Genomic DNA, 13,528 nt, shown 5'->3' with positions numbered 1-13,528 from the left:
TAAGATCACCCCTTCTTGGTGTTCTGGCTAGAAGGCAGAGCTTTAGCTTCCCCACAACATTGCTAGTGTTCTGCCCTGCACTGACTGCCACCATTGCACAGTGGGTAGAGAGGGGGGTGCTGCCTTTTTGCTGTCTCTAGATTAGGTAGGGCAGGGAAAGTCCACATTGCCCCATAGGGTTTACATATGGTAGGGAGGGAGGGGTGCTGCTGTTTTTCTGCAGCTCTCCTGGAATAAGGTAAGTAAATTCAAAAGGATTCTGTCTCATAGTCCCCCAACCCCCTTCTCTGTCCTCTGACTAGAGAGAGCAGACTGTTCCTTGGACTCTGTGCCAGCTGGCAGTTCCTATTTTAAAGTGCCTATGTGTAGATCCCTTTTTATTTATTCTGTTTGGAATTTGTTTAACTTCTTGAATCTGTAGAGACATGTCTTTCGTCAATTTTTAAAAGTCTACATTATATCTAAAAATATTTGTTCTGTTCTACCCTCCCCTCTCCTTCTGCAGCTAATTAAGCAGATGTTGGGAATTCTCACTGTATCCTCTATATGTTTCCATCTTTCCATCTTTTTGTTTCTCCATGCTGCATTCTGGATAATTTCTCCTGATTTATATTCTAGTTTATAAATCCTTCCAATTGGTTATATCCTGTTCTGCCTTTAAACCTATTTACTGAGTTTTAAATTTCAGTTTTTATATATTCTTGCAACATTTGTATTTAGTTACTTCCCAAATTAGTTCCATCACTTTTTAGTTTCCAGTTCTCTACAGGTATTTGACACTTGACTTTATTTCTTTAAACACAGAAAGCATAAATGTAATACCTAAGACTATATGAATTTAACTGTTTCTACTAATTCTTGCCTCTGGAATCTAGTTTCTTATGTGCCTACTTTTTTTGTTTGTTTTGGTTTGTGTGTGGAGGGGGGACCACCTTAAAGCAAGTTAAATGCTTAAGAGTCTTTGGGTGATGTAGGCAATTCTAAACTTGGCTACAATTTTACCTAATTTATATTTCTGATTCATCTTCATCTAAAGGCTGAAACCCTTTGAGGGAGTCTCAGCCTACTGTGGGGAAGTTCTTCTGTTAGATTCACAATTCCTGTTAGATTCACCATCTTGTGTGGGCCTTGAACTTTGATATCTGTCCCCCTTACCCCATTAGGCTGTCATATTAGGGCCCCATGCTCACTTCTCTTTTTCTCTTTACTTTTGGACTGGGTGTTCCATACTGTCTTAAAAATCTCTTTGATGTTTTAAGATGCTTTTTGTATTTTAATCAGCTTTGGTTGTTTTTATCAATGGCATAGCTTTAAATATCCTAACATGCAATTTCCAGAAACAGGAAGTTTCCCACAATTGCATCTTTGTTCCTACATGGCCAAACCCTACTCTTTCTCTTGGTATTCTCTGTACTTAGCACATACTACTTGTGGAATGGAATCCATAAATGTTGATAAGAACTATGCTTAATTTTGTCAGAGCAATTAATCTTATTTTTTTTTTTTTTTAGAAATTTGTAGTTATAGCTGCTCTAAGATATAGGTATCTTGTTTTAGTTAGCTAATATTAGTTGCTTCATGTAATAAACCACCAGAAAATTTAGCAGCTTAAAACAACAGACATTTATATCTGAGATTCAGAAATCTGAGAAAGGCTTAGGTGGGTGATTCTCATGAGGCTACAGTCAAACTGTGGCTGGGGCTGCAGTCTGAAGGCTTGACTGGGTTGGAGGATCCCCTTCCACTTGCCTGGCAGCTGGCTTCCCCAAGAATGAGTGACTCAATAGAAAGAGAAGGAGAGAGAGAAGGAGACAGGCAGGCAGGGAGGGAGAGGTGGGGAGACAGGGATGAAATGAAGAGAGTGAGTGGGGAGAAATACACCAAAGATGGCAGCCATAGAACTTTTTATAACATAATTTTGGAAATGACATCCCATCCCTTCTTCTATATTCTGTTGGTCACAAAGTGGTACAGTGTGGGAGGTGACTACACAAGGGTGTGAATAACCAAGAGGCAGGGATCATCGTGGGCTATCTTGGAAGCTGGCGAGCACCTTATTTTACCAAAAGAACAAAAAAAGAAAGAAAAAAAAACTTTACTATATTCGGAGGTTCATAATAAAGCTCTTGAATTAGACCTATTTCTTCATTTGTAAAAAGCATGAAAATATGGCTGTAATTTTTATCAATGCACATTCAGAAAATGTTTCCCAAAAGGTGTTAAATATTAAATTGTGTATCATTCCAAGCTAAATCTAAAACACAGAATATAAAGAGAAGATTTAAAACTACTAAAAATCTGATGTAAAAAAAAAACCAAAAAGAACACCAATGTCAATTAACTGGTAAAAGATAAATTTAGATGGTGAGGCTTAGTGTTGGGTAGGAAAAAAAATAAAGGTTTTAAATATAGCTCAAATAAAAAATAACATTCCAAGTATTTTCATAAAAAATTGTTATGAGAAAAACAGTCCTCCTATGGAAACATATGGTCATAATTCCAGTAATGGATTTTCTTCTTGCTTTTCTGCCATTAAGATTGCTTTTATCAATTAAACAGTGGTTGGAGAAGCAGTGAAAACTTTAAGATTCTAAATAGAAGCCACATAAATCAAAGTAATTGAGGAGATGACACTGTGTTCTTCAGTGTAAACAGCACACTACATTTTGTATAAAAAATGAGGGGAGATAATAAAAATATATTTGCTGCTACTGCACCTAAACCTTGGAAAGATACACAATAATAAAAATCACTTCTTATTGAGATTGGAAAGTGAGAAGAACAAGGTAGATGCATACAAGGTGGGCAGTAAGACTTATATTAAGTTTTTAACATTTCTTTCTGATTTTTGAATGTTTACATATTACACATATGAAGCATTTTTTTTAATCACAAAGAAAAAAATTAAAACCTAGGACTGTTTAGAGGTTTCTGGTTTATTTCAAGATATTTTCTTTTTAAAATTTGAGTCAAGTTATCAAAGTCATATTACTATTAAAAAAAGAAGAGTTGTATTCTTATAAAACAATATTTAAATCTAGGCTGTTATAAACTTAGGCAATTGAGACACCATAGTCAGGCTACTACTTTTATGATTAAATTATGATTTTTATGATTATGACTTTTATGATTAAATAAGGTAAGATATTCACACAACACAGAAGACTCTTTAAAGTAAATTGCCTTAAAAGGGAAAGTTGAATGTTTTGACATATTACTGACTCTTCAGATTTTCAGCTCTTGCCTAGACAAGTTTAACGCCCACACCTTCTCATTATTGGTATGGCTATCCTCCTGAATTGTTTTCCAACCAGCTACTCAGAAGTCATATCTCTATTTTAGCAATTACTTTTACTTTGTTAATTATCTGCTTCACACATTTATCTCCAAGAAGGAAAGAACTATTTTATTCATCTTTCAATCAATGAAGCCTACTAAAGTGCTCTGCATATAGCAAGCATATATGCATATACTAAGTCTGCTGGATTGCTGCAAAAGCAAATGGGCTAAATTTTACTTAATATTTCAAAATTCTGGAAAGACAGTATTCTTAAAAGGCATAGACCAAAAATAGATCATTGCAGACTAAGTACAAAGAACCATTCTATTTCTTCACCTTTAAAAAAATTAAAAATTTAAATTATCAATGGGAAGAACATGACCAAATGCATTCAGAAACATATTGTACATCTACAAAGAATACTTTAAAATGTGCCTCCAAAGGCACAGTAACTCCAATTTTCATTAAATGTAGAGACTTTAGGGAAACAAATCCAAAGCTATCCCATCATGGGAAAAGTCCTCTACCTTCTGGTTATTTTAAAGTAACTTCAGTATTCATAGATTGTGCCCTTAACTTATACTGCAAAATAAACAAAAATATAAAGAAAACAAATTGAGTTAGATATGCAATTGCTTATGATGTCAACAAATTTCACAAGTTATTATATCATGTTGCTTAATTTTATTTAATGTCTACAACATTTTACATTGCTTATGAAGTAGTTACTTCCAAAAGACTGATATTTTCCTCCATGCTGTGTCTTTGGCTAGTACTACAGATGTGATTCAGTAGGAATCATATGACCAAACTGATTCAAATTCTCAGTTTTTTCCTAGCCTGAGACCTAAGAACCTGAGTTATAACCCTGACTTCATCTTCAGGTTGAGATGCTTCATAAATACTTTCTTAAAACAGGGCTATTTAGTGTAGTTTCTTTTTCTTGAGACACAGGAGTGTTTTTGATACAAAAACATATATATTCCACATTAGAATAAAAAAAGCATTAAAATAATGATTACTATTTTAAATAACTTAAATGACAGGATTAACTAAAATATGACCATTACTTTTTTTAACACAACGTACTTTAAAAAATTTTTTCTATTTGAAGTAAAGAAGAAAGTTCTGTAACAGTTTCAAATGCATAGAATTTAACTTATGTTAATATCCTGTTATAAAAAATAACTACCATATAAAGAATTTAAAATATGCAAAAGTAAGTAGTTCATTAAACTTTATACTTAATACATTGGTGTCAATGAAAATATGTAGACTTGCCAAGAAACTTTTAAGGTTTAAAGGAGAAGTTAAAAAAACACCCGTTTCAGGCATCATTTATTGCTACATAATGACTACTTCACGGGTCATCTGGCCTGTCGTCAATCACTCTTAGAAGTGGTATATACAGTGGTATACTTTGGAAGGAAAGGAGGAAAAATAATGCACTGCAATACAAAAATATTACCTATTTATAAATTATTAAAGATTTATAAAACACATACCAAATCACATGTTCTTGCTATAAAAACAATATAATTATAGAAGCACAAAATCCTGAAGCACCCACAGTTACTTTAAGAATACCCATTTAATAAAGAGAAAACCATATATGTATATATAAAATAATAATTTGAAAAGAAAAAAGGCAAAATTCTGATTTTAATGCAAACAATCAGTTTATCTAATCATGGAGGTAGGTCTCCACTCCAATTATACAAATAAGTTATCTGCCTTATTCAAAGAATTACCATATAAGTCTAAGATCTGGAAACTGGTCTGTGCCATTGAAATACATTTTTAACAGACTTTAGAAACCAGTAATTTAACTGGCATATAAACAAAAAAGGTAGTTCCTTCATAAGCTTACATCTGAAAAGAGCCTTCATTAAAATCATTCTTGGCATAAAGAGGTATACCTAAGTGCAGGTACTTTGGCTTAGCATTTAAATAACACAGTTAAATGCTACAAATTTTTTAAAGACAGAAGAAATCCTTGTCTTTTTCAGTACTTGTAAAGTGTAAAGCTTCAAAAACTGTGGATCTCTTAAATTTTTGGAGATTTAAATATTGTGCTAATGATTTTTAAAAGACCATTCCTGCCTAAAAAGCAAAGCTTACATGTTTCAAACATCAAATGTATTTACTTTTAGTGTCTGTGGCATTTCAGCTTTAGTGCTGGAGTTAGTTTTAACAAATCAGTTTGCAATATATAATACGACTCACGTCCTTTCACTAAAAAAGATTTTCAATAATAAAAAATACTAATTCTATTTCTAATGGTAAGCTAGTAGAGTTGGAGGTCCCACCGTGGATCACAGGGATGAGAGCACTATCAAGATCATTTAGATAATGCTGAGGAAGAAGTTGGCCTTCAGATCCTGCCTGAAATTCAACCTGGAAAAAAAAAAATCTTGATGAGTCAACCCTAGAAAGTGAGCAATCTTGTTTAGTTCAGCAGATGAATATAAAATAAACTATTTAAGAATATCATTCAATTTAAGCACGTTAAGAAGATACTTGATATTTTTTTCATAAAATAATGTTTTACATTCTCCTTTATTTCTTCTATCTACTACATAAATTATAATTGTTCCTTCCACAGATACTATGAAAATAAAATTGCCACTACTTCATACTTCAGGTTTCTTCTCAATGAACATGTAAACACATTGGCGGACCAAGGTTTTGAATAATTGTCAACATGACTTAAATAAAGACCCCATGGTATTTAAGAAAAGATCTACTTAAAAATATTTTGAATTTATCATAAAATAATATTTGAATTTAATTTTGCTGGTGAAAATTACATTTTAATACATATGACTAAAATAATTAACGATGCTTACTCAAATAATTATCAGGTGCTTCCTTGAAAAAGGAACTTTTAATAGTGAGATAAAAATGTTAAGTTCTTTTTTCCAATAAGAACTGTAACACATCCTGCCTGAAGAAGAGCAAACCTTCAACACATGGAATTGTTCATGTTAAGATTAACCATTCTGGGACTTCCCCGGTGGTCCAGAGGTTAACACTCCGCACTTCCATTGCAGGGGGCGTGGGTTCAATCCCTGGTCAGGGAACTAAGATCCCACATGCAGCGTGGCGCCGCCAAAAAAAAAAAAGATTGACCATTCTAATGAACAACCTGGACTGAAATCTATTATACTGGATGTCAGAAACAGTTAAAAAGGCACATTAAAATACTACTGGATTGGAACTTCCCTGGTGGTGCAGTGGTTAACACTCCATGCTCCCAAGGCAGGGGGCCCAGGTTTGATCCCTGGTCAGGGAACTAGATCCCACATGCCGCAACTGAGTTCACATGCCACAACTAAGGCGCCCATGTGCCACAACTAAGGAGCATGCCTGCCGCAATTAAGGAGCTCATGGGCTGCAACTAAGACCTGGCACAACCAAATAAATAAATATTTTTAAAAAATACTAGTGGAGTACCACTTTTCACCTATCAAATTGGCAAAGCTCAAAAGTTTGATTATATACTGCTTTGATAAGGATGTGAGAGAAAGAACACTCTCATAAATTGTGGTAGAAATATAAATTGTCATAACCTTTATTTGAGACAATATGGTAGTATCTATTGAGTACATACTTGGACCCAGCAATTCTACATCTAGGAATATTTCTTATATACTCACACTTATGCAAAAGCAAACTATTGTGGATACCTTAAATATCAACCAGGACATACCAAACATGGATAAGCACTAAATAAATTATGGTACATTTATATAATCAACTACTACTGTGCAACTTTAAAAGGAATATGTAATTAAATGAAATATCTCTAAGATATATTAAGTTAAAGAAGCACTGTTAAAAAAAAAAGTGAGAAGAGAACAAAAAGGACGTACAAACTTAATTGCTCATACATGCAAAAAATTACAAAGAATACATAGAAATGGATAACATTTGACTGCCTGACCAAGAAGGGAGGATGAGGGGGAGTATGGAAGTGGACTGAAGGGTTAGGAGTCAAGGGTAGGAAGGCGATCTTTCCAGGGCTATCACCTGATGCAACTCTACTGGGAACCATTTACATTGTAGTCTGGAGTTAATATCTCCAGAGGTCACCAATTAAATAGAGTACTGTGTGAATGCTGCTCTCTAGCGTGTTTAATGAGGTGGTCCCGGTATATATATATTTGTGAGATAATAGAAAATATATATTGGTCTCTGACCCCAATTCCTGGCATAAAGCTCCTAAAACCCTTGTCATTTCCTAATTGATAAGAATACCAGTAACATCTCTTATTCTAATATTTATCTTTGATCCCATCCCTGACACAGGGCTCCTAAAAAAGTTGTAAATTCCTAAGTGATAAGAGATGGAGGAGCATCTTTTGTTCTTTTGAGTCAACTCTGGATGGGCTCCTAGATAGGGGCTGGTCACCAGAAAGACCAAGCCCATGATTAGAAGTTTTAAATTTCCAGCCCTACCCCTCATTCTCCAGAGAGGGGAGAGGGGCTAAAAACTGAGTTAATAATTGATCATGCCTACATGAGGAAACCTCCATAAAATCTCAGTAGAAGTGGGCTGAGAGAGCTTTCAGGCTGGTGAATACATCCACACTGGGAGGGTGACGCACCCAACTCCGTGGAGACAGAAACTCCTGCTCAGGACTCTACCAGACCTTGCCCTATGTATCTCTTCATCTGGCTGTTCATCTGTATAGCCTTTAATGAACTGACAGACATAAGCAAATGTTCCCCTGAGTTCTGTGAGCAGCTCAAGCAAGTTAATTGAACCCAAGGAGGAGGGGGTCATTGGAAGCTCTGATCCATAACTGGTTGGTCAGAAGCACAGGTGATAACTGACTGGTATATGAAGTGGGGGAGGAGGCAGTCTTGTAAGAGCTGTAGGATCTGATGCTATCTCCAGGTAGATCAAGTCAGAATAAAGTTGAATTCTTAGACACCCTGCTTGTGTCTGAGAATTGCTTGCTGGGGTGGGGGAAAGCCTCCACACATCTGGTGAGCAGAAGTGTTTTCAGTGAGTAGTGAAAGAGACACACAGGAAAGACATAGAAGGGAAGAAATCGGTTTTTCCCTACATGGGAGGAAAAAACTGAAAATTTCCCTTTTTTAACATTTTTAGACTTTTGTAATTTTAAGTCACATGAATATAGAATTTAGTCAGCATAATTAAAAAACCTACTTATCAAGCAGGAATGTTGTGGAGCAGGGGTCAGCAAACTATGGCCTGTGGGCCAATGTGGCCCACCAACTGTTTTTGTAAACAAAGTTTCACTGGAACACAGCTAAGCTGTTTAGTTTACATACTGTCTACAGCTGCTTTCACACTATAATGGCACAGTTAAGTAGTTGTGAAAGAAATCTGACAGACCGCAATGCCTAAATTATTTACTGTCTGACCAAAAAAAGTTTGCTGGCCCCTGCTGTGGACAGTAAAGGAGATAATGTACAGGAATTGTGTACCGAACATTAACGTTCAACAAACTTTAGTTCTCTTCAGTGATCTCAAAGTAAAAGGTTAAAGAAAAACTTTGGATTATTTTAATATAAGATATATTCATTTCAAAAAGACATCACAAAAACATGCCTCACCATATCAGTGTCAATGGAAACTCTGAGGCCAATTTTATTTATCCCATTACTCTTTAGAGTTTTCAGGTGAGGGCACAGTGCAGCACTACAAGCCATGGCTATTTCTTTTGCAAACTGATAACGAGTTGCTGAAATAGATAAATCCTGGTCCTTTAGAAAGTAGAACACCTGAAATGTATTTAATTAGGAAACAAGTCATGATTAAGATTAGAAGTAGCTTTAAAAATGCAAAAATTGCTACCTTCAATTCAACTTTATGAATAAAATTCCAATGTTAGTGCCATGAAATTCACTAGTTAGGAACATTATATATATATAGTGTGTATATATATATAATATATATATATATATACACACACACACACACACACACACACTATATATAGCCTGATCTATAGTATAAGTAAAACTTAAAACCAAAGATTAGGGAATATGGGAATGACTTAGCTATTTTTGCCTAAAGTTAACTTGTAGCAACAGAAGCTTTGTTAACTTGGTTTAAAGAAGCATACTAATGAGCCCACCCTATAAGACCACCATCCCATAAGGACATCTTAATGAAGTTAAGATCAAACAAAGAAATAATGTTCTATAATTTCTATACCCTCTATAGTTTCTATCTTCTACATGTGTAAAATCACAAAGAATACCTAAGAAATCAGTAACGTTGATTGTCTGACCCAGGATGTAGAGTGAGGGGGAGAATGGAGGTAGACTAAGGGGCTGTGAGGCTACAGTTTCATATTCTCTTATTTTTAAAAAACTGGAACATGCAAAACTAACTTTCATATGTGAGTGCTGATTATAAACTGGTATCTATAAAATATTTTATTGTTTGTAAAATAAGAGAAAAATGAAAACACCATGGTCAAATAACATGTTATTATACAAACAAAGATGGCAATACCGTGAAAACTTAACTGCGAGCTGACAGGCAGTACCACCATACAATAACCTGAAATGATCCTATGGAAATGCAAATCTGGTGTATATAAGGCAGTCTGGGGTGGAGATATGTGTGTCTCAAGGTGTAATGAAAGTGTAATACGCTGCACTTAAACATTCAGAGGTTGAGTACTGCGAAATCTCCAAATTAACAAGAACATATCCAAACACAGCATGTAAATGGAAGGAAACGTCTTTATAAGTTACCTCAGTACACTTTACAATCTTCTTATCAGTTTCAAAATCTGCTTCCAGTTTTATTTTTTCACTTGGAAATCCTTGTAATGATATTCCATCCACTGAACTAATAACACTGCAGAATAAAATATAATAGAACAGATTTATTTAATACCAAAGTACTTTCTATGAAGTAAATTATTAGACTTGGACAAATGGAATAAGGATAAAAATTATGAAAGCTATAAATTTAAAGCAGCAGTAAGACATCTCAATTATACAAAAAATAATTAAAACTTAGCTCATATTCGTTTACGAAGATTTCTTGATTGTGTAGCAAATTATATCTACTTTTTCATATGCCCAATTCAGACCTGAGGTTTAAAATACCTTAGTCTCCTAACAGAAAAGCTGTCTCATGAATTGCAAAACTCTATTTTGGAATCCTTCAGCATTAGCCCTTCTCTTCCTTTTTTGCTCCAGATCTCTTAGCCAGTCTCCAAAAAAGAAAGAAAATGGGTAACTAAAGAGAGGAGGGAATAGCAGTAATATTCTGTAAGGCCTCTAATGTACATATTATTGAATTCAGTTGTTTGCATTTACAGTGGATCAATATAATACAGAATAAGCACCCAAAGGGAATCCATTACTTATTTGATAAAAATAATCCTAAGATATTCCATGAAAATACATATCTGGTATATAAAAGGCAGTCTGGGGGGGAAATATGTATGTGCCTCAATGTATCATATAACAGACAAAGTATCTTGTCTTTCTCAGACCTGGCATCAAGCCTACACTGCTACACAATGCATATCATTTGCCCCCTCCCAAACTGACCACCCTTTAATAGTTTACAGCATCCTGGCTAAGAAAACACACATGATGCTGGTTAGGTACATTTCTGAAAAACCCAGACTGCATTTATTAATTAAAGTATATGCATTTAAATTAATGGTATAATTCTATATTTATTTATAAAATATTTAATTTTGTTAATTTTGTTAACAGGATGTTTTTATCCTTTCTCCTCCATCAAATCAATTACATATTGGTAACAAAAAATTCCTACCCTTTGTTTCCTTTTTCTTCAGAATCTACCCAGCAGATGTCCACATATTCTCTCATGTCTACAGCATCAACTTTCCCACATGTAATTCTGAAGTCTTTTTGTTCTCGTAGAGCTAGCCGTAAGCCATCCATGGTCTCTGGAGTTATTTGTACCATTAAGCCATCTAAAAATGAGAGTTATGTTTCACATTTCTTTTACTGAATATAAATTTATATGTCTAAGCCATAAATTTTGCTATCAAAATATGTTCCATGCAAGTTTTAGACTATCTATTAAATCATCTTGATGGTTGTTTTCTGTTAGGGAATATGAAAAATATTTCACAATGTTAAGGATTCTTTTTTTTTTTAATGGTTGAACAAATAAAGGTGAGAACTTCCACTTCTGGCTATGATGAAATAATGATGCCAAACTGCCCTTTCATTATGGTAACCAACCATAAAACTAGACAAAATGTATGAGGCAATTGTTTTCAGGTTCTGGACAACAGGAAGTACAATACCATGGTCCCTACAGGAAAACTCAACAGGTGAGCCCATAACTGCCCAGGCTCTCTGCTTGGGGACAATTTCTGCATGGTGACCAGTAAGCCTACAATTGCTCTACTGGGCTGAGAAGTCAGAGATAAGACTTTAGGGAAACCTGAAATCTGTGGTCAAGACACTAAAAAGGGGAGCATCAGGAGACTGTGTTCAAGGACTTTTTGAGTCCTTGGACCATAACTGAGAACATATTAATAGAGTGACCCTAGATGAGGCATAACAGAAAATGGCTATTATATGGTTGGGAACAGAACAGAGATAATAGAAGTCAAGCAATGTTGGGGGATATTGGTAGTCTAGACCAACCAAAATAGACATTAGCACCTCATTAACCTGAACTGTGCAATGCCAAATCAAAGCTCTTACAAAATCTACAGGCAAAATAGATTTGGAGAATGAGTCCTGCCAGACTGTAAACACCTTAGGATATCCATAGATCCATCTGTTAAAAAAAACAAAAAATAAAGACTATACAAGCTCAGGGTAAGCAGACATAAAATGCCTGCTTAAACATAAATAAGCCTTCTTCAGCAAAAAAATCCCTTTACAAAAAGCTAAAAGAATCTAAAGTCTCTAAAGCATATCAATAATGACAGTACAAAATAAAAAATTACCAAAGACAGGAAAATGTGAGCCCCTATAAAACTGAAACTAACCATGAGATGGCCAAGACATTGGATTAAACACAAAAACACTTTAAAATATCTGTTCTAAAATATATTCAAGGACCTAAAGGAAAACACATTTAAAGAATGAAAAGCAAATACTGGCTAAATGTATAAACAGATTTTTAAAAATCTGAACAGAGAAATAAAACTGGAAACGCCCCCCCCCCCCAATTCTATAACTGAAAAGTATAATCCAACTAAAACAGAAACCTTAATGGATAGGCTTAATAGTAGATTGAAAATGGCAAAAGAATCAGAGAACATAAAGAAAGGTCAACAAAAGTGATCAAAACTGAAGAACCCAGAGAAAAATGAAGAAATATAAAAAGGGCATCAAAGACCCTTGGGATGGTATAAAACAGTCTAATACAGATATGGATTACATATACATAGATAGACTATCTCCCAGAAGGAGAAGAAAGATCAGGACATTTAAAAAAATGGTAAGAAATTCCCCAAATTTGATGAAAAATATTGACACACACATCCAAGGAGTTCAATAAATGCCAAATAGGATAAATACAAAAAAACCCACATTGAGGCACACCACTGTAAAACTGGTGAAAACCAAAGGTAAAGAGGCTATCTTGAAAACAGACTGAGGAAAAGGGCACATTAAATACAAGGAAACAAATATAAAAACTATTTCTGACTCTTCACTAGAAATAATGAGGGCCAAAAGACAATGAAATGACATCTTTAAAGAAAATAAAGACTTTCAAAGCAGAATTTTATGTCTAGCAAAAATACCCATAAAAATGAGAATGAAATAAAGACAGCTTCAGAAAAATGAAAAGCAAGACAACATTAGATAAATTAAAGCCAGCCAACCTGTATTACAAAAAATACTAATGACTTCTTGGTGTCTGCTCCATGTAAAGAGCTTGGAACTTGTCACTTCCATCCTCACAACAAGAAAAAAGCTGAACAATAAAATACCTAGGAATAAACCTAACTTCTATTCAACATAGTACTGGAAGTCCTAGCCACAGCAATCGTACAAGGAAAAGAAGAAAAGGTATTGAAATTGGAAGGAAAGAGGTAAAATTGTCATTATATGCAGATGACATGATACTCTATATAGAAAACTCTAAAGACTCCACACAAAAACTATGAGAACTGATAAACGAATTCAGCAAGGTAGCAGGCTACAATATTTACAGAAATATTTTGCATTACTTTAAACAAACAAATATCAGAAAGTAAAAAAAAAAAAAAAACCCTTTAAAAATTGTATAAGAAAAATACCTAGGAA

At 34.4% G+C, this 13,528-nt stretch overlaps 1 protein-coding gene across 8 annotated transcripts in view; it reads right to left on the bottom strand.

Moving 5' to 3' along the window:
• Positions 1-3,944: 3,944 nt before the first annotated feature.
• ZFYVE16 (zinc finger FYVE-type containing 16) overlaps positions 3,945-13,528 on the bottom strand; it is a 54,347-nt gene continuing 44,763 nt past the window's right edge. For all 8 annotated transcript variants that reach the window (XM_024755677.1, XM_024755680.1, XM_024755682.1 and 5 more), the window contains 4 exons: positions 11,064-11,226; positions 10,022-10,127; positions 8,870-9,037; positions 3,945-5,677 (listed from right to left, as the gene is read on the bottom strand). In XM_024755677.1, coding sequence (XP_024611445.1) covers positions 5,516-5,677; positions 8,870-9,037; positions 10,022-10,127; positions 11,064-11,226 — 599 coding nt within the window. In that variant the 3' untranslated portion in view covers positions 3,945-5,515. The remainder of the gene's footprint in view (positions 5,678-8,869; positions 9,038-10,021; positions 10,128-11,063; positions 11,227-13,528) is intronic.

The sequence above is a fragment of the Neophocaena asiaeorientalis genome, unplaced genomic scaffold (assembly GCF_003031525.2).
Source record: "Neophocaena asiaeorientalis asiaeorientalis breed wild unplaced genomic scaffold, Neophocaena_asiaeorientalis_V1.1 scaffold37, whole genome shotgun sequence".
Lineage (NCBI taxonomy): Eukaryota > Metazoa > Chordata > Mammalia > Artiodactyla > Phocoenidae > Neophocaena > Neophocaena asiaeorientalis.
Note: the sequence above shows the minus strand (reverse complement) of the source record. Positions and strands in the feature narration are given on the sequence as shown.